Here is a 20,411-nt window from a genome sequence, read left to right as displayed (position 1 = left end):
TTGCTGTGGCTGATCGGCCCCCGCCCTGCCACCCCAAGTGACCGCGGCTCCCGACCTAGCGCCCGGGTACAGCCACCTGCCGCGGAGGGGGCTGCCCTCTGCGGAGCGCGCTCGTTCGTCCCAGCTCCCGGCTCCTCAGGTCCCCGCCCCAGGCACGCGTCCCCGCCCCTCCCTTGCCGCCCTTCCCTCTAGGGGGCTCTGCCCTCTCCCGTTCAACCTTCCAGTCACCTGCCTGTCCCTGACTTCCCGCCTGCTCTCTCTCGGGGACTCCGCACCTCATCAGGTACCCCCTTCCAAATCCCTACCGTTTGCTCCGTGTCCCCACCTCACACCATATAACCCCTCTCCATCTTCCTTGGCTCGTTGCCCCTTGACCTAGTGCCCCTGTCCCTCTCTTCCCACCTGACCCTTGGTGGCGGTCCATTCTCACCGACGACGCCCACCCAGCCTCTGCTCAGGTCCCTCCCTCAGGCCTCCCGCGCATCCCACCTCGTCCTCCGGACCCCCTCGGGCCTGACGTCCTGGCCCCCCGCCCCCATGGTCCCCGAGCCCGGCCCCGCCAACCACAGCACCCCGGACTGGGAGTCGGGGTCGCCGTCGCACCCCGCGGGCAGCGGCTGGGTGGCGGCCGCGCTGTGCGTGGTCATCGTGCTGACGGCGGCGGCCAACTCGCTGCTCATCGCGCTCATCTGCACGCAGCCGGCGCTGCGCAACACGTCCAACTTCTTCCTGGTGTCGCTCTTCACGTCGGACCTGATGGTGGGGCTGGTGGTGATGCCGCCCGCCATGCTGAACGCGCTGTACGGGCGCTGGGTGCTGGCGCGCGGCCTCTGCCTGCTCTGGGCCGCCTTCGACGTGATGTGCTGCAGCGCCTCCATCCTCAACCTCTGCCTCATCAGCCTGGACCGCTACCTGCTCATCCTCTCGCCGCTGAGCTACAAGCTGCGCATGACGCCGCCGCGCGCCCTGGGGCTCGTCCTGGGCGCCTGGAGCCTGGCCGCGCTCGCTTCCTTCCTGCCCCTGCTGCTGGGCTGGCACCAGCTGGGCCGCGTGCGGGCCCCTGCCCCGGGCCAGTGCCGCCTGCTGGCCAGCCTGCCCTTTGTCCTCGTGGCGTCGGGTCTCACCTTCTTCCTGCCCTCGGGCGCCATCTGCTACACCTACTGCAGGATCCTGCTGACGGCGCGCAAGCAGGCGGTACAGGTGGCCTCTCTCACGACCGGTGCGGCCGGCCAGGCCTTGGAGACGCTGCAGGTACCTGGGACGCGCAGGGAGACCCGGGCTTGGGGGATGGAGAGCATTGAGCAGCCGCTGGGTGCCCACAGGGCATCCATCACTTAATATATACACTTGCTGGTGACCTCCAAGTGGCCATTTCCAACACACCCGACTCTTCTGCGCTCTAGACTCAGGGCTGACTGTCCCCAGGACAGCTCTGCCAGCATGTGGGGTTGGCTTCCAGAAGGTAACATGGGCCAAGGGAATTCTGGGTGTCCCGGCTCCCCACCTGCTCCTCCCCCTGTCTTTTCCATCATGTCAAATGGCACCATCAGGGCATCACCCCGCAGAAACTTAGGAATAATTTCTCTCCCTCATGCTCATGGGGTTCATTATCAAGGCCTGTTGGTGCTGTCCTCCCGAACACGCCCCACTTCCAAGGCCACCCTCCTCCAGCAGCCCACCATTGCTTCTTTCCTGGAAGCCGTCACTAGTCTCCTGCCGGCTTCCCCTGCTTCCGCTCCAGACTCACTCGGGTTGACTCTCTGCCCGGGAGCCAGCGCTTGACAAAACAGAAGTGGTCCTGTCTCTCTCAAGATAAAAGCGGAGACCCCTGTTGGGATCCGGCCTGGGAATGTGCCCCTGCCAAGCTCTGCAGCTTCACCTCCTCCCCTTGCCCTCTCTTCCTCTGCACCAGCCCTTCTGATGTTTCTGGAAGGCACCAGACTGCAGTCGGTGTCCAGGACTTGGCATTGCTGTTCCCTCTCTGCCTGGCCGGCTCTTCCCCCGGGGCTGTCCTGCCTGCTTCCTTTTCAGCTCACAGGTCACCTCTTCCCAGTGTCTGTCCCGGACCACCCTGTCTGCGACCGTCTAAGCTCCCTCACCCTGTTATTCTCTATCCCAACCGCAGGTTTATATGTTGAATTGGTCATTGTCTATCTCCCCCACGAGAGTGTAAGCTGGGCGCATCCGGTGTGGTTTTGATCCCCATTGTACATCCTGGGTGCTCACTAATGACTTGTGAGTGCTAAGGCCCTGCGGTGTCTGGAGTAGGGTAGGCTGCTCTTGTCACTCGGGCCATATGGCACCAGAGTCTTACTGTCCATTGTTCTAAACCCCCAAAGATTGGGGCTTTAGCTTGACCAGGCCTGAGGCGCAGAGAATTGGGGGCAGGCCCGGAGGAAGGTCCTGAGGGCTTCTCCGGTCTTGATGTAGTCCCAGGGGGAGGAGCCTCCTGCAGGATGGGAGGTACTGGGGGTTTGTGTGGACGGGGGCTGAAAGGCAGGCCCTGGGAGCAGCTTGCCTGACACCGACCCCCTCCCCCCCAGGCCCTGCGGCCTGGAGCTGCAGCTGCCCTATCAACCAGGGGGACAGGACTTCAGTGAACCCGAGGTCAAGGCTGCAGTCCTACTCCCTCCCTCTGTCTGTGCACACTGGACAACATTCCTGAATCCCAGTAGGTGGCTGAGACCCTCACTTGGTTCTCCAGCAGTAGGAAGGCCGCCCAGGGCCATGCACCCTCTCCTCCTGGGTTCTTGTAAAGGAGCGTTTCCCAAACTGGAGGCATCTGGAACCACGTGGGACTTTCTGCCTTCTCTCCACCCACCCACGCGCCTCAGGCGGCTCCCTTCTTCTGTATTTTGCATATTTCTCTCCACTGCCTCACTTATCTTTTTCCTTCCATGCTTGGTTTAGAAAGGACCCTTCTTATCTCTTCCAGAAATGGAAACTCTGTACCTTGGCCATAAACAGAAGGTGGTCCTAAAGACAGCTGCCGCGCACCCTTCAGGAACCCCAGCTGTGTTGCTGGAGTTCGGAGGGGAGGTCCGAGGGGCCCAGCCCCAGGCCCGCTTTCTCTTTGGTGCTAGCGGGTTGTTAAAGACTGAGCGGCATCAACACCCACTTTCTCTTGACACAACCAGAAAAGGAGCTGGGAGAGTGCTGGAAAAGTCTCATGTTCTCTCTCTGTCATTGAGTTCTGTTACGGGTCATCTTATGCTCCCGCACCTCGGGGAGCTCTGCGCAAGTGACCAAGGATGTGAGGAGGTGGCTGTTCTTGGTGAGGTTGGGGTGGGATGGGTCTGGATTCTCCGTGCCAGTGGTACCCACGACACAATTTCTGTCCCTGAGGCTAACTGGCTGGTGCCAGGATTGGACCTAAGACTGTGGCCCGGAGCCCCAGGGTGCCGACCGCTGCAGTCCCACAGTTTCTCTGTGCCTGCCATGTGCTGACACTGGGCTAAGCTTGTCCCCCAAACACCCACCATCATCCCCATGGGGCAGATGGGGAGACTGGGGTTCTGAAAGAGGGGAGGGGTCTGACCCCACCACTTCCCAACCACTCAGCTCCTTAGCCAGCCTCCTGTACACCTGCTTTCTTCATTGTCTGCTCAACTGCCTGCATTTTGGGATTTTGTTCCTGGAACATGGCCTCTCCTCCATTTTCCTGGGTCACAACCCCTTTCCTCCCACCCAAGCTGGCCTGTCCCAGAGTCTAGGCTTCCAGCTGGGCAGTGGAAGCTCCAGTGCCTGGACTAAAGGAACTGATGAAAATGAACAAAACTTGGGGTGCATTGGACCCTTTTCCTCCAGTCCTCAGCCCTACGTAGCCCTGAGCTCCCTTCCCCAGTCTGGCTGCTAGCTTCTCCGCAGGGGACGGGTGGGGGCATATGGGTTTCTGAAGCCCCAGATCCTCTGGGTTTGAGGTGAGGGCATGGTAACTGAGCAGTATTTTAATCTCTCCTCCCACCCCCCACATTGGCCTACTTGTGTGAACCGGCTTTTCAGAAGCCACTGGTTAGCTCAGCGGTCTCAGCCAGGGCTTCCTGGCCCTGCGGCTGTGAGGTAGGGGTCTCACTGCCAGCTGCAGCAGAGACTGGGCTGGGATGAAGAGCGGGGCATGGGGAGAGTGGTTTCAGAGTGAGTGAGATGCTGCCAGTGTAGGGGAGAGAGGGAGAGAGAGACGTGCAGAGATCTGTGCCGGGGTGGGAGGCTGCTCGTCCTCGGGAGGGACCAGTGTGGGAGGTCAGCGATGGAGAGCAGCAGGGGAGAAGGAGGTCTGCCCGGTGCCTGCCTCCCCAGCCTCTTTGTCTCTGTGTCAGGACCTGTGCCTTTGGTCTGGAGCCCTTTACCCACCGCCTTCCTCTGCACATCATCTTCCTCCCCTTCTCCCACCCTTCTCTCCTCCAGGTCCACCTCACCTTCTTCTCCGCCTTCTACATCCTCCCATCTGCCTCTCCCCCTTCTCTCCATCAGTTCCCCCCGCCTCCTCCACCAGCCTTTTCCACCCTCCCTCACCCAACTCCGCATCACTTTGTCTTAGCGATCTGTCTTCCCTTCCATTGCTGTCCTTCCTCCTCAGAGGAGGAGGCTGTGATCACAGAAATATCTCAGAGGGGGAGGAGGGGGCTGAGCTGGGGAGAGGCTGACAGAGCAGCGAGGCTGAGCATGGCAGACTGGGCTGCTGATGGGAACCAGGGGGTCCGGGGCAGCCAGAGCTGGCTGTAGGAGCTTGGGCATCCAGCTGGTCAGGGGTTCAAATCCTGCTTCCAGCACTGCTGACGACTTTGGACAAGCCACTCAGCTCCCGCTACCCCAGGGGCAATGCCACTTATGACTTGGGGCTGTTCGAAGGATCGGCGAGACAACGTATGTCAGCCTGGCACACACTAGGTGCTCAGCATGTGTTTGTCCCTCCCCTTTCCTCTTGGTGGTGAGATACGTGGTTCTGGAGAAATCATCCCTCTGAGTCTCTTTAGGGAAAAAAAAAACACCTCCGTTGCTGCCAATAACAGCATCATCACCAGAATCAAAGAGCTGAGCTGGACTCTAACAACAGAAATGCTGGCTGACGCTTCCACGGGGCTTACTGTGTGCCAGGCTCCGATCAGCTGACTCTGTGCGTGCTACCTTCGCTAGTCCTTACTACAACCCTGTGGGGCGGATGCCCCTGTGATGGCCATTTTGCAGATGAGACAGCTGAGGCACAGAGAGGTGAAACTCCTTACCTGGGGTCACAGCCAGTTAGTAAAAGAGCCAGGATTTGAAACCAGACCGTCTGGCTCCAGAGTCTGTCTTAGAACCCTCACACTACAAGTAGGTGATTATAAAAATTTTGAATTATACAGGGGAATACATAAATACACTTTAAAATAAAAATCCAGAGGGTGCCTGTCTGGCTCAGTTGATAGACCATGTGGCTCTTGATCTTGGGGTCGTGAGTTCAAGCCCCACGTTGGGTGTAGAACCTACTTAAAAAAATAGATAAAAAATTTTAAAACTATCCAGCCATAGAGATACAGTGAAAACCTCCCAAGTCCCACCCAGCCACCTTCCATTCCTAGGGATATTCTTACTGATTTAGGATGTGTCTTTCCACTCCTGTGTGTGTGTGTGTGTGTGTGTGTGTGTGTGTGTTTCCATGTTTGTTTATGTATCCAAAGAGACTTAGTGCTTTGTTTTGTGTATTTTTTAATTTTTATTTTTTTACTTAAAAATATATTTTTAAAGATTTTATTTATTTATTTATTTGAGAGAGAGCGAGTGAGAGCGTGAACGCACACAAGCGGGGGAAAGGGAGAAGCAGGCTCCCCGCTGAGCACGGAGCCCAAGGCGGGGCTCGATCCCATGATTCTGGGATCATGACCCGAGCTGAAGGCAGATGCTTAACCAACTGAGCCACCAGGCGCCCCTGTTTTGTGTAATTTTAAAGCAAATGGAGTCCTGTTGTACCTACTATTTTGCAACTTGCCTTTACCACTTAATATCGGTATTATGCCTTGGAGATCTTGTCATTTGGCCAATTATATTCTTGGAAACATCTGTGTGTCATCTATAATGGGAAGGTACGATGGTTTATTTAATTGCCATCTTTCCGTGCAGATTTTGGCTGTTTCCAGTTTTTTCCAGGAATAGTGTTGCCACACACATGTCTGTGTATGCCGAGTGTACAGATGTGCTTGGATATTTATCGTACGGGGAACCTGTCTGTGCGACTGCCTCCCCGGGAGGCACTGCCAGCCTGTCACCCAGGCGGCCGCCCTCGGCAGTGGTAGGGGCGTGCAAACAACAGCACATGGCCGCGAGGGCAGAGAGAAGAGGGCAGTGGCAGCTGGCATGAGCTAGACCTCAGGGTGAGGCCGGCGGCTGCCACTGGCCTCTGCCCCATGAGGACCTCTGTGACAGTGCTGGGGTTTCTGTAACCCCCCGCGTGCAAGCAATTTCTGGAGCTAGGAATGACTTTGAATCCCAACTCAGCCCTGATCTGCTGTGTGGCTGCTGGCAAGTTCTTTTGCGTCTCTAAACCTTATCGGCAAAATGGGGATACTAATACCTTCCTCACGTCAAGGCTGAATGGCACGAGGAAGATCAGATGCTGACACACAGTAGTGCTCCCGAAATGCGGACAAAGTGCTGATTGGGGTCACTTGGGGTGCTTTGCTTTGAGGCCTTGTGCTGGGACAGTGTGACCTGGGGAAGGTCCCCTATTCTCTCTGAGCCTTGGTTTCCTTCTCTCTTCCCTTCTGCCTGTGTTCTTGGGTCAAATCTTTGGGGGAGAAGAAGAGAAAGAAAAACCCAGGTTTCTCCCAGGAAGATTCCTAGAGAGGGAACATGAAGCCATCTTTAATTCCTTCTCTGGAGCTCCTTTCCCAGTGATTGCCTCCCACCCAGATATCTCTCCAGGGTCTCAGTTCCCCAGTGCCTTAGAGCTCTGACAAGATCAGAGCTGTCTCTTGCCCCGCCCAGGTTGCCAGAGCTCAGGGGGTACCGGCGTGAGTGGCTCCTCTGGAGATGGTGGCTCGCTCCTTCCCTATCATCTGTCCCCATCGATGGCAGCAATGTGAGAGCATGGCAGATCTTTGGGGGAAGCAGGAGGCTCTCCAGGCTGACCATGGTGGGGCCAAAGGAGCCATACAGAGTCTACCCTGGGAGGGAGAAAAGGAGACAATGAAAGAGAAGAGCAGAGCCTTTTTCCCTCCCTAGTTAAAGCATGGTGAGTCAGAGCGTTTGTCCTGACATCTGTGCTGCTTTGGGGAGCCTGAGCTGCTAGCAGAAGGACGGGGCTCCTGAGGGTGCTCAAAATTCCCCCAGCCTCCAACACAGAGCACTGAACCGACCTCAGGGCTACTGTGTATATAGCACTTAACTCCGTGTCAGGCACTGTGCATGCATTTATTATCCAAAGCCTCACAACGACTCCACAAGCTGAGTATTGTTTTTCCCATTTTACAGATGTGGAAACAGAGACTGTCTCAAGATCACAGAGCGAGTAAGTGGTAGAGGCATGACTTGAAGCCAGATCACTTGTCTTACAAGTCCAGCTCTTGCCTCTGCACAAGGCGGCCCCACCAAGACGGAGGGGAGAAATCAAAGGCTTCTCTTAGGCTGTGCTTTGTGAATTTGTCTTTGGTATTCATATAACCAGATTTCACCCGGATAAACATACTGAGAGGTGGGAGTTACAGTGTGCTTCATCTCCCTGCTCCTGCCCACCGCCATTCTAGCGTCCTTAATCTTAAAGATAGAGAGCATCTACCTGGGCTTTCAGCACCATGGACAGGACACCAAAGTCTGGATGCCCTGGGGAGGCAGGGAGACATGGGCAGGGCTGAAAGGGAGCCTCTCTGCGCCAGAGCCGGGTGGGGGGTTGGCTTTGGTGCTCCCGGGACTAACACGTCTTCTTGGCTTTGCTTCCTCCACCCCCTTTCCATCTGCGAAGGTTGCCTGGAAATCTGGTCCCCTTCCTGCCTCCTTCTGACTTCTTCAATTACTCTGTTATCAGCCCACCTCTCGCTCCCTCAAGAGCTAAGCCGGGCTCTCCTGCAGTATAGGAAATTTGGGAGGAGGGACACCTGGATGGCTCAGTTGGAGGAGCTTGCAACTGCGAGTTTGGGGCTGTGAGTTTGAGCCCCACGTTGGGTGTAGAGAATACTTAAAAATCTTTTTTGTCTAAGATCTTACTTATTTGGGGCGCCTGGGTGGCTCAGTGGTTTAAGCCTCTGCCTTTGGCTCAGGTCATGATCTCAGGGTCCTGGGATCGAGCGCCACATCGGGCTTTCTGCTCAGCAGGGAGCTTTCTTCCCCCACCTCCTCTGTCTGCCTCTCTGCCTGCTTGTGATCTCTGTCTGTCAAATAAATAAATAAATAAAATCTTTTTTTTTTAAAAAGATTTTACTTATTTATTTGACAGAGACAGAGAGAGAGAGAGAGAGAGAGAGATCATAAGTAGGCAGAGAGGCAGGCAGAGAGAGAGGGGTAAAGCAGGCTCCCTGCTGAGCAGAAAGCTTGATGTGGGGCTCGATCCCAGGACCCTGAGATCATGACCTGAGCTGAAGGCAGAGGCTTTAACCCACTGAGCCACCCAAGTGCCCCAAGATTACTTAAAAAATTTAGAAAGAAAGAAAGAAAGAAAGAGAAAAGAAAAGAAAGAAGGAAGGGTAAGAAAGAAAGGAAAAGAAAGGAAAGGAAAGAAGGAAGGAAGGAGAAAGAAAGAAAGAGTAGAGGAATCCCTCGCTTCTAAAGGCCAGGCATGGTCCCAGGCTACACATACGACCTTTACATAGTTCAATGAACTGTGCATACCTTGGCATACTGGTATTTACTTAAATTATAAATGTAAGTTGGTCTCACTTTGTGTAAAATTGGTGTATGAAAATCCAAATTGATTACAACATGCACTTTAGAGGGGGGCTTTTATGTCCCAGCTTTCGTGGGCATTGGGGGTTTCGTGGCCGGGCCTCGAGGTTGTCTCTGAACCCACTGGAATTATGGGATGTTTTTTCCTTCTCTGTGTGTGCATGTGTAACAATTTATATGCTTTTTGTTTTCTGGGGAAATGTTTTGTAGATTGCATTGGATTCTCAGTGAGCTCAGGAGGTCGAAAAATTTGAGGTAAGAGCTGGCGAGAAGGATCATCTAGTTCAGAGCTTTTTAGTGTTTTGGAACTGCTGGTCACCAGTCTGCAAACTCAAATTCTTTTTTTCTAAGTGTCTTTTTTTTTTTTTTAAGATTTATTTATCTGACAAACAGAGATCACAAGTAGGCAGAGAAAGAGAGAGAGGAGAAAGCAGGCTCCCTGCCGAGCAGAGACCCCAATGCGGGGCTCAATCCCAGGACCCCAGGATCATGACCTGAGCCAAAGACAGAGGCTTGAACCCACTGAGCCACCCAGGCGCCCCAGCAAACTCAAATTCTAACCTCCTCATGCCTGTGTCCCCTTCGACGGCTGCTGGGGGAAGCTCCTTTCTCCTTCTTTTCTTCCCCGTGCTCTAGCTCTTGAGGTCAATGTTTGGGAATGAAGATGTCTGTCAGTTCACAGTGTAATTTGAGTTGTACAATGCCGAGGTCACTAGCACCCCTAGGAGTCTAAAATGGATTTATTGCAAACATTTACTCTGTGCATGTGTTTTCAGAAAAGCACCGTATTCTGTGCGATGTAAGGGTAAGGGTGCAGGCAAAATCACTACTCCCAAATATGAGGGAAATCTCTCTAGGAAGAGACTGCCACGTCCTGGGCAGTGGCACAGCCTCTTTTGTCAAGTATGGTTTAATTGCAACTAGTTGTTGAAGGGTCAAAGGCTTTGTGTGGTGCTGGGGCTCGTGGCCACATGTTTGACTTGTACTGAGTGTTGTCCTTGGCGAGGTGGGCAGGGGCTCCCCTGAACTGATAGTGTTGGCTTTGTCTTACTATCCTTCCTAGAGCTCCTTGTGTCAGGGTCAGGGCTCAGTGCCCGGCCAGGGTCAGGGCTCAGTCTGTTGCTGAACTCAAGCCACAGTCTGGGCTAAGGCTGGGATCAGTGCTCTCCAGGGTCGTGGCTCCGTTTGAGACCTTGGTTACATAGGTCTCAATCTATGGCAACCATCTGGGCTTAGTCTGGGACCCTGAACAGGGCTTGGTTTCTTACTGATGTCGGTGCGTGGTCTAGAGCCAGGATCAAGGTTCGCTCTGGAGTCAAGGTCAGTTCTGCTCTTGGGGAACCTAGGGCTATATAGCTGGGCCTCCGTCAAGGATCAGAAGGGCTCAGTTTATTGCTGGCACTAAGGCTCAGTCTAGAATTAGAATTGAGGCTTAGTCTGTGGCTGGGATCAGGGTCAGACTGGGGCTCTTCCTCAGGTAACTTATGGATGTGGCCTTCCTTCCACAGGTACCCAGGACCCCATGCCCGGGGATGGAGTCAGCTGATAGCAGACGTCTGGCCACCAAGCACAGCAGGAAGGCCTTGAAGGCCAGTCTGACACTGGGCATCCTGTTGGGCATGTTCTTTGTGACCTGGCTGCCCTTCTTTGTGGCCAACATAGCCCAGGTAATGCCACCACAGGGGGCAGGTGGGTCCAGGCCTTGCTGGGGAGGCCCCGACCTGCACCCCAGCCTAGACATGGGGATAAAAGGAGGGTGGGTTGCCTCTCAGGGCATATGTGTTTGTGGTGCTTCTCCCATCCATGCTGGCTGGGGTGGTCTGTGACCCTGCTCCGGGACCAAGCATGACGTACGCCATCTCTCCAGGCCGTGTGCGACTGCATCTCCCCAGAACTCTTCGATGTTCTCACGTGGCTGGGTTACTGTAACAGCACCATGAACCCCATCATCTACCCACTCTTCATGCGGGACTTCAAGCGGGCCCTGGGCAGGTTCCTGCCATGTTCCCGCTGCCTTGGGGAGCGCCGTGCCAGCCTCGCCTCGCCCTCTATGCGAACCTCTCACAGCGGCCCCCGGCCGGGCCTGAGCCTGCAGCACGTGCTGCCCCTGCCCCGGCCACCTGACTCCAATTCTGACTCGGGCTCAGCTTCCGGTGGTTCCTCCGGCCTGCAGCACACGGCCCAGCCCCTGCTCCCTAGAGAGGCCCCCCCGGGAGCCCCTGGCCTTGGCCAGGGCTGCCGCCGTGGTCAGTTTCTTCAACATCGATCCCGTGGAGTCCCAGCTGCAGCTCCGTCCACTTGGGGCTCCCACGAACAGACCCGGGCTTGGAGCTGGTCGGTGGGGAGCTGTACTGGATAGAACCAAGTCCCCAAGGCCTTGGACCAGCTCTTGGCTAAGGCTGGGAGGCTGCGGGTATCCTGGGAGCCCTCGGAGGGTCAGCGGGGGTACTAAGCCAGCCCCCACTCCCCCCCGGGGGAAAATAGCTGGTTCAGACGGTTTTCTCCAGGATGCCCCACTGCCGAGTAAAACCCGTGCGTGTGTGTGGAGGTGGCTGGGGGACTCTGGCAGAGGGGAAAAGGACTTCTCGGTTCAACTTAGGGTGAAGACAATCATCTTTGACATTTCATGAGAGTGCAGGGGAGGGATGCCTCTGTCTGCAGAGGTGGATGAGGGCTGGGCTGGCTCCCTCATTCCTGAAAGTGTAGTCCTCAGGCCACCAGCATTTGTGTCACCTCCTTGGAGTTTGTTACAAATGCACACCCTGACCCCCCCCCCCCCAAGACCTGCTGTGTCAGAATCTGCATGTTAGCAGGAGCCCCCGGTGAACTGTGTGCACAGTGTAGTTTGAGACGTGCAGGTTTGGATCATCTTTAAGTGTGAGGATGATCTGTGTTCATTCGGGACAGCGTCTCGGGGCGGGGTGGGTGGGTTGTGTGTGGAGCCGCACAGAACCTGACCTAGGAGTCAGGAAGACAGAAATTTGAATCTCCGCTCCAGTACCCGCCAGCTCTTGCACAGTCCCTTAACCTTTCTGAGCCTGGTGTTCCGTGTACAAGTGAGGGTAACAATGCCTGATCATAGGGTGTCACAAGAATTAGGAGAGCACGTACAGACTACCTAGCACCCACAAGTAGTGCTGTAGGTGATACCTGCCGTTGTCACAACTCCCGGGCATCCAGCCCCCGTGGCCTCTCGCTGTGGGCCAGAAAGGGCTGTTTGTTGCCACTGTTTTTCCTGTTTCCCTCCTCCTCTTCAGGCCTGGCCCAGATCCCACCACCTGACTGCCCGTGGCTCCCCAGCTTCTTGCTCTGGATGCTGGACGGGACTCCCGTCCCCGGTCCCAGGCTGCTGCACCATCTCTCCTGGAGGGCAAAGTGGGAGCTGGTAGTTTCTTGCTCAGCACCAGGAAAAGGTCTCCCTCTGTCCTGGACTTCCTTGGGCCTGGAAGGGAACCAGCTGATGGGGATACATCAGCCCAGGGCCCCACCTCCTCCTGGCATTGCCTGGGTCAGCCAGGGAAACAGGACTGGAGCCTGCTCAGGAACGCAGAGTGGAATGCAAGTGCAAGAAGGTGGTGTGGGTTGCTGCCCTCAGGCAGGTTGGTGAACCCTGGCATAGGGACCTGGGTCGCTTTTGAGGGGGACTCTTGGTTCCCACAGTTTACCTGCCATAAGGTCCTTTTCAGTCTGAGGCTCCCTGGATCCATCATCCCAAACTCCCAGGGAGCCCTCCACGCGTGGCCTGGCGCTCTCCTTGGTGCTGATTAGATTCAACTCTGGCCCCAGTCACTGGCCACAGAGGGGCCGTGGTGCTCTTTGGGGCTTCCCCTCTGCCCCAGGCCTGCCTGTGTGGACTCTTAATAAACACTAGCTGAGGCGGTGACCGTGGTGTGGACTGGATTTGCCTGAAGGGCCCCGGGGTTGGAGAAGCAGCTGGTGAAGTGGGATGAGACCCTGGGCAACATGAGCTGTCTGGACTGGTAGAAGCGGTTCTATAAATATTTGTTGAATGAACAAGTAAACACACACATACGTGGGGACCCATTCAGCTCTAATATTCTAGTTCCTTCTGAAGTCTTCCACCGGGCTGCCTCCCCCGCCCCGCTCGGAGCTTGTCAATACTTCCTCTGCCTGGGCCCTGGCTTCCCCCGTCTGCACAATGGAAGACAACTATCTCTGGCCTCTCATTCAAGGACAGTGGAAGGAACCCAGGAAGAGGCTCCCGGGGATACAGATACAGTGGCCGAGAGCCGGGCTCTGGAATCTGAGACTGACCAGCTGTGTGATCTTGAGCAGGTTAACTAACTTCTCTGGGTCTTAAGAACTTTCAGTAACACGAAGATAATAGCAGCGCCTCATCAGGTTAATGGTAGGGTCAGCTGAGACAGTCCATGTAAGCACTCTGTCCTAAATTCTCAATTATTATTTTTATTATAAGCATTGTCTCCCCTTCCTGCTATAGGAAATCCTTCCCCTGTGTAACTCATCCTTGTCACCGGGCCCATTTCCCACCCATAGTGTATGCTGACTCAGCATATATTCACCATGCTGTGACACTTACATCCAGGGTGCCACATAGCACAACTGGGAGGACCCTTCACATCACATCCATGTGGTCCATGCTCCTGGGGTTCTGCAGTGCACAGCCTGCACAACTGTACAGGCACATCTGATTGCACATCCTCAGTGCAGTCAGTTGCTGGCTCCCCACCTGCACCCGCTCTGTAGGTGTATCAGTGGTGCTTGTGGGTTGGCGGGCAGCCCTGGCATGTGGATGGAGGAGCAGGCATCTACCCGGATTTACTTGGGCTGGGGGAAGCCCCCTGGGCCCCCAAATGGCCAGCCAGCCCCCACAGCTGTGGCCTGAAATATAGGAAGCCCAAGGCTGATAGAGTCCTAGGGCTCTAAACTGTGCTGGTTGTCTCTGCAGGGCTCTGGCCTTCCTTCCTTGGGGAGGGAAAGCTGTCTATTTTTTGACTCCCCTCCTTCCAGTTCCTTTCTTTTCTGTCCCAAAGCCTTCAGCTTGGGAAAGGCACTGATGGAAATTCTGAGCTCACGCGGGGCAGCTGGTGGAGGGCTAAGGGAGTGCTACATGGAGGTACCTGGGAAGGCAGCTCAAGTCCCCTTCCATGGTCAGTCCAGCCCTGGGCAAGGCCCCTGGGTCTCGCTGGCACAATCGGGGCAGCCCAGTGGGTTGGGGCCCATGCCGTGGCTGCAGATCTTGGGGCTCTCAGCTGGGCTGGCAGCGGCAGGAAGCGAGGGTCCTTCACATTGGTCCAGCCCCGTTGGCGCCTGGGCTTGGCTAGGGTCGGTAGATATGGCCAGTTTGGGGTTGTCTCCGGGTGTGGCCTTGTCGGATGAGGAGGAGGCTGCTGCCTGGTGATGCTGCCCTTGGGGCAGATTGCCGGGAGCCAGCAGGAGCCCTGTTTCATCCCAGCCTGGCTTGGTGGGGATGCCCACAGTCTTCAGGATGACTTCCATCTGCTTGGCATAGTCTAAGTGGCCGCTGACCTGCAGGAGGACAGTGCGTGAGGGCCCCGGGGGGCGGTGGTCAGAGCCCTGCCCTCCCCAGAGCCCCCAGCTGAGCTCTCGGGCCTCACGCTCTCCCTCAGCAGCCTCAGCCACCCGGTCACCCAATGCCAGGACTCCAGCTCTCAGTGACTCTCAAATCGAGTGGGGTGGGAAGCCTCTGGGTTCAGGACCACTCCAGAGTTCATTAAATAAAGGTGAAGGATGTTTCTCTGTAAAATCTGGGTCCTTTGGGGCAGGAATCATCACTAAGACACGGTTGAGAACTCAGAAAGGCCTATCTTCTTCCTCAAAGGATAGAGATACCCCATTTTGTGCTGGGATGTGTCAGTGGGTGAAAAGTAGGGGAGACTGAGAACGTCCGATGCCTCACGGTGATCATGGACAATGCCCCACGCGTATAGTATGTCCTTAACACACTGTAGATGAATTTATTGGAGACAGTCCGTTGACAGGTTTTGGCTGCTGACTAGGTTGCCCGAGGTCATATAGCTAGGACACGTCAGAGTTGGGTTTTAAATCTGGGCCTGTTCTCTTCACAGAAATGAGCTGGGGAGGGGAGGTTTGAAAACCACTGCCATATTACCAAGAGGAAAGCAATGTCCAGAGAGGGATGGTGGTTTGCTTAATGACACAACACGTGAAGAGCAAAGCCACATGGGGCTTGGGCGTGAGATGATGCCTGGACAGTCTGCTCAGCTCAGATCTGCTCCTTAAATGCAGCCAAGAGCTCCTGCCACCAACGCGCCACCACCCCCCCCACCCCAACACTCAGTCCACAGGGTCTGCTTCAGTGCCAGAGGCAAGCGCAAGATGGAACATTCCTTTTTGTTTAGAAAGAAGGGTGGGGGAAAACACTGCGGACACTTTGGGAACCACACAAAGGCTCCGTTGATAACATCTGCATTTCCATTTGAATCACAAATCACACTGAGCTATTCAAATGAGTTTTCAAGAACGCAAGAAGACAATTCCCTGTATGGTTTTGTTACTTTCTCATAACCAGAGCCTGCTGACTTCTCCTTCCTTCCTTCTTTTTTTTTTTTTTTTTAAAGATTTTATTTATTTATTTGAGAGAGAGAGAAAGAGAAAACACAAGCAGGAGGGGTAGAGGAGGAAGAGGAAGAGAGAGAATCCCAAGCAGACTCCAGGCCGAATGCTAAGCCTGACATGGGGCTCAATCTCACGACCCTAAGATCTTGACCTGAGCTGAAACCAAGAGTCAGACACTCAACTGACAGTGCCACCCAGGTGCCCCTCGGTCTTTTCTTCACAAATGCTTTTAAACAGTGTTCAGTGAACACAGACCCGTACACACCCACACGAGGGACTTTTTAGATCCCTGGGTTCAGGGTGGAGGTTAAGGGGGGCAGTGTCTTCCCACAGAGGGTGGACATTACTGGCTGCGAGGCACTAGAAAGAACTTAAGCTTGGCATCAGAGAAACAGGGGCTCCAGCCTCAGCTTTCTCTTACTAGTAACTGGATGAGTGCTTACAACGTCCTGAACTCCAGCTTCTCCATTTGTAAAATGAGGATCAGGACACCTACCTTGAAAGTCTGCTACAAGAGTTCAAGGGCCCAGCACTTTGTAGGAATCAGCATATGCTACTTCTAACTATTAAGCTCCATATACGGCCCAAAACACTTTCACGGGGAAGTTACCCAATTAGAATTAGTCATACCTACCTCATGGGGTGGGTGGGAAGAAATAATACGTACAAACCATGAGGTATAGCACCTGGCACATTGCCAGTGCTGCACAAACATGAGCTCCCTTGCCTCAGTGTCCTTGGAAAGGGCGATGGGGGACAAAGGGCAGGGCCTCAGCAGGGCTGATCCATTTGGGAACCCAAAATGGCTGCTGAAGCTCTAGCCATCACATCTCAATTCCTGCCAGCAGAAACCTAGACCCACAGGGATAGACAAGAGCTGTTGAAAGGCTGGTGCTGGTCTGGGTGGAGGCAGACAGGACGGAAGGGAGAGATTCGTGGGCACTGGCTGTGAACCTGATTCCAGGTGGAAATCCCACCAGGCAGCGCTTCTAGAATGCACGGCTCTGGCCTTCCTTGGCTCCACGTTGGCCCACGTCTCGGCCAACCCTAGGCTCTGACCTGCCACTCTGCGAAGATGCAGGGGAACCACTCATTGGCAGAGTTCCAGTTTTCCAGTTAGCCAAAGGGATGGGAGAGCCCAGGTGAGGCCAACTCATGAGTGGGAACAGAATCTTTTCTCGGTGGCGGGAAGGTCCACTGTGGCTGGTGTAGGACCATCTCCCCAGCTGTCTGGATGGAAATGGGCCACCCATCCGGATTCACACTGTATGTCACTGGGGCTGAGAAGCACCCCCTGACCTTCCCACGCTGGCTAGGGACCGTCCCTGGGGCTCCCTGGTGACAGTGCTTGCGGTACCCCATCGTCTACATCTGCTCATGCAAACGAGGGAGCGCAGGGACCACTCTGACTCCCTTGGTGCCCACGACTGGCCCCGAGCAGCGACACCTGTTGGCTGCCTTGCAAGGCAGCACGGGACTTGCCCAAACTGGGGCTGCTGTCCCCACCTCCGCCTGCCACCAATGCCTTCCAAGACTATCAGGCCCCTTCGGGGTCCTTTCCTTCCTGGGCCTCTGTGTCCCCATCTGTAAAACGGGGCCAGTGAAGGCACTTGCACCATGTGTGTGGGGGCGAGGAGTCAGGGAGCTGACACATGGGGCAGACTCCGTGACCTGGAGCTGGAGGTCACTGATGGCACACGGGAGCACTGTAGCAACAAGCTTGGGCTCTGGTAGGCTCCCTGGGCTCCAGGCCTCACAGGCCACCTTGGCTTGCACACCTCTACCACAGCGCCGCTGTTCCTCCCTCACCGGATGCTGTGCGGGCTGACGACACGAGAACTCTAATGCAGGGGTGCAGTGCCTGGCATGTGCCGGCTTTCTTTTCATGAGTCCCTCCCTGCCCTGCCTTGGGCTAAGTTCTAGAAGTCAGATGACATTTCCTTTGGGATACGAGGAGTCTGGAGACCCCCGTGCTGGCTCTCCAGCCCTCCAGAAACCTCATGAGCTGGCCCCGAGGGTGGTGGCATCCCCCACCCGCTGCACCCCTGTCCCCGCACAGGAGAGTCCGAAAGGCAGGTGGGTGGCCCAGCCTTCGTCTGCTCCATTCACCCCCTCAGGAGATGGCCCCCCGCCTGGCCACAACAGGGCCAGCCCCTCAATCCCTGCTGGCTCAGGCTTGTCCAAGGCCAGGAGCCACTGCAGATCACGTCTGCGACCGCGTCCGACCACGTCTGGGTTGGTGGCTGACACGGGGCTGGTTCGTGAAGGCTCGGCCCGTGTTGGTCCAGCAGGGAGAAGGCAACTGTGCAGGCCTTAGCTCTGAGCTCCGGGCAGCTGGCGCGCACCCCACAGCAGTAACTAAGGGCAAGTCTCTTGCCAGAGGCCCCTCCTCCAGCAAGCATTCTCCAGAAAAACAGGAGGGCAGCACAAAGGCAATGCTAATTACCTCCAATTACCCAGAAGAGAAAGGCACTGCTTTCTGTGCTGTGCGCTCCTGATGTGTGATAAAGGGCTATGATCAGATAAGAGCCCGGAAGCCGCCTCAACACAGTCTGACGGGTCTCAGGGGCAAAAGCGGGTGGCAGGGGCAGGAGGAGGGCACTAGTGTTGAAATGAAGGCCTCCTAGGGGTCATGCATCTTACATGCGCTGCTCTGGAAGGTGATTCCCTCCATTTCAGAGATGAGAGAACTTGAGGCACAGAGAGGTTAAGTCGGCGGCCTGAAGTCACACAGCCAGCACGCCAGCAGCAGAGCCTGGCCTCTCCGGGGCCAAAGCCTGTGCTCTTGCCACTGCCTCCTACTCAGGCGCTTGCAGGGCAGAATGTGGGTCTTGTCCAGGGCTCTGTGGTGTTTAAAGGGAATTTCATTTATGAGTGTTTCTTCTGATCCTTTTTACTTTTGATTCAATAGGACAATGACCCCGGGACACAGGTCGGGAGGCCTTGCTCTGGTCCTGTGGTGTCGCGGTCTGGCCACTCATCTTACCTCACCCCGCAGGGAGGTGGACAGCACAGCCCTGGGCCTGGCGGCCGGCTGTGCTGCGGGAGGGGTCCAGGTGCCTGGCTCCCCAAGGTGTGGGGCTTGGGCCAGGGGTGGGGGTCACTGGCGCAGGCTGCTTAGGATCCTGGAGGGTGGGGGGTTTCAGATGCCCATGGAGGGGTCTGGTCTGTCTGCTCTCAGGCAGGGAGTGCCTTGTGTGGAACCTGGGGGAACGGGGATGTGCTGGGAAGGGATTGGCACTTGAGCGCTGGCTGACAGCCAACAACGTAGTAACTAGAAGCCCATGGTTCTTGCTCTCATGGGCCGCTTGCATTGCAAGCATTCGCACTGGCCCAAGTCTGCCTGGGGACGCGACTACCGCTGAGTGCCCTCACCCTCCGGGTGGCTCACCGCTCTCCCACTGCGGGCCATATCTCCCTGAGCAGGGGCGATGCCCACTGGCCTCAGGCCTGGGTTAGAGTCCTGCTTGGCCGTGTGCCCACCGTGTGACCCTGGGCAAGTCCCTTCACGTCTCTGAGCCTCAGTGTCCTCATCTGTACAATGGGGACTCTGGTGCCTGCAAAGGCTCAGGGCAGAGCTGGACATGGAGACTGTCCCACATGAAGCTCTCAGCTCCCTGTGACAGGCGAGTGCAGGAGGACGAGGGTCTGCTGAGCCCGAGAGAAGGGTCTAGAACCTCAAGTTCAGTGCGTCCCACCCCATCCCCAGCAAGAATTCTTTTGAACCCTCTGTACCCCCCGACCTAAGCCTAGTCTTCAACGTCTAGGACTGTTGGGGGGATAGCGGGGGCCAGTTCGATAGCAGGTGGCAGCTCTGCTCCCAGAGACCAATCTAAAGGTCTGTGCGTGGGGTCCTGGGGTCTGCATTTAATTCATTTATTTATTTACATTATTATTTTTTCCTGGTGTCCCTGGGAAGAGGGGGCATCCTGCATTTCAGTTAACCCCCCAGATGACTCCAAGGTGGGGGTTCCTGGAACACCCTCCCTGCTCAGCATTCCACAGTGTCACAGCCCGGCCGTCAGGGGCTTCTGTAGTCCGGCCCCAGCCCTCCACCTGTGTCCTCTGGGGGCTCTTGGGACTTTTGGGGGAACTGGACCGTCCTGACGAGTAACGGGGTGGGGAGGGCACTAATGTAGGTCCCAGAGCAGGGGCTCTGGAGGTGCACATTCGGGCTGCTGATGGCCACGTGTGTGACAGGAATGTTCCCAAACCTCAGTTTCCTAGTGTGTGAAATGGGCACAATCACGGCCGCCCCAGGGGCTGGGTGCGGACTGGAGACAATGTGTGTGAAGGATGGGGTGACAAAGTGCCGGCAAAGAGATGGACAGGAGTTAGTTATCTTCTCCCCTCTGCTCCCTCCCTCCCCCCAGCAAATTCTCACGACCTCCCTCCTCTGGGGTGAAACGGGCCAGTGTCCCTGGGGCCAGGGGTGGCTGGGCTGGAGTCACGAAGCAGCCCTGCTGGCATATGCAGAGCCCGAGGGGGGACAGGCGGTACTCACGACAGATGACAGGTCCACGTTCTCCACCCTCCTGTCCCGCAGCTGCACGGGCTGCAGGCCGGCCACGCGGAGCTGCACAGAGGAAGTGCGGTACACGAAGCTCAGCAGCCAGTCTCCCCTGCGGGCAGATGGGGGAGCGGTGTCAGCCCCGGGAGCCCTACCTGGCCCTGGGAAGCCCGGTTGGCCCCGTGTGCGGGCAGGCAGGGCCCCGGCTGCTCCATGGAGCAGGACTGTGGAAAGCGGCTGCCTCTTTGGGGGTGCTGCCTGGGCCACGGCAGCCCCAGAAGGCTGTCCATTTTGTCCCTGTTGGGCCCCCAGAGCTGAGAACAGGGGCGCAACGGAGAGCGCCTGGTGGATGCAGGCATGGGGACCCTGGACCACATCCTCACGAGTCAGCACGTGGCTTTGGAGGGGTTTCCAGTTCCCGGGATGGCCGGTGACTGCTCTAGGGCTCTGTGGGAAGAGCAAGGCAGCA

General features: G+C 56.3%; 2 protein-coding genes across 3 annotated transcripts in view; one reads left to right on the top strand and one right to left on the bottom strand.

Moving 5' to 3' along the window:
• The first annotated feature begins 514 nt into the window (after nt 1-514).
• On the top strand, nt 515-12,812 carry HTR6 (5-hydroxytryptamine receptor 6). The gene is given in 4 exon segments (XM_047725694.1): nt 515-1,251; nt 10,359-10,517; nt 10,718-11,056; nt 11,058-12,812. Coding segments are annotated over 4 exon segments (1,635 nt in total). The 5' UTR covers nt 515-537; the 3' UTR covers nt 11,481-12,812.
• Nucleotides 12,813-13,259: 447 nt separating this feature from the next.
• TMCO4 (transmembrane and coiled-coil domains 4) overlaps nt 13,260-20,411 on the bottom strand; it is an 86,986-nt gene continuing 79,834 nt past the window's right edge. For both annotated transcript variants that reach the window (XM_047725692.1, XM_047725693.1), the window contains 2 exons: nt 19,937-20,054; nt 13,260-14,361 (listed from right to left, as the gene is read on the bottom strand). In XM_047725692.1, coding sequence (XP_047581648.1) covers nt 13,984-14,361; nt 19,937-20,054 — 496 coding nt within the window. In that variant the 3' untranslated portion in view covers nt 13,260-13,983. The remainder of the gene's footprint in view (nt 14,362-19,936; nt 20,055-20,411) is intronic.

The sequence above is a fragment of the Lutra lutra genome, chromosome 4 (genome assembly GCF_902655055.1).
Source record: "Lutra lutra chromosome 4, mLutLut1.2, whole genome shotgun sequence".
In the NCBI taxonomy this organism is placed as follows: Eukaryota; Metazoa; Chordata; class Mammalia; order Carnivora; family Mustelidae; genus Lutra; species Lutra lutra.
The sequence above is the reverse complement of the archived record's forward strand: the minus strand, read 5'-3'. Positions and strand labels throughout refer to the sequence as shown.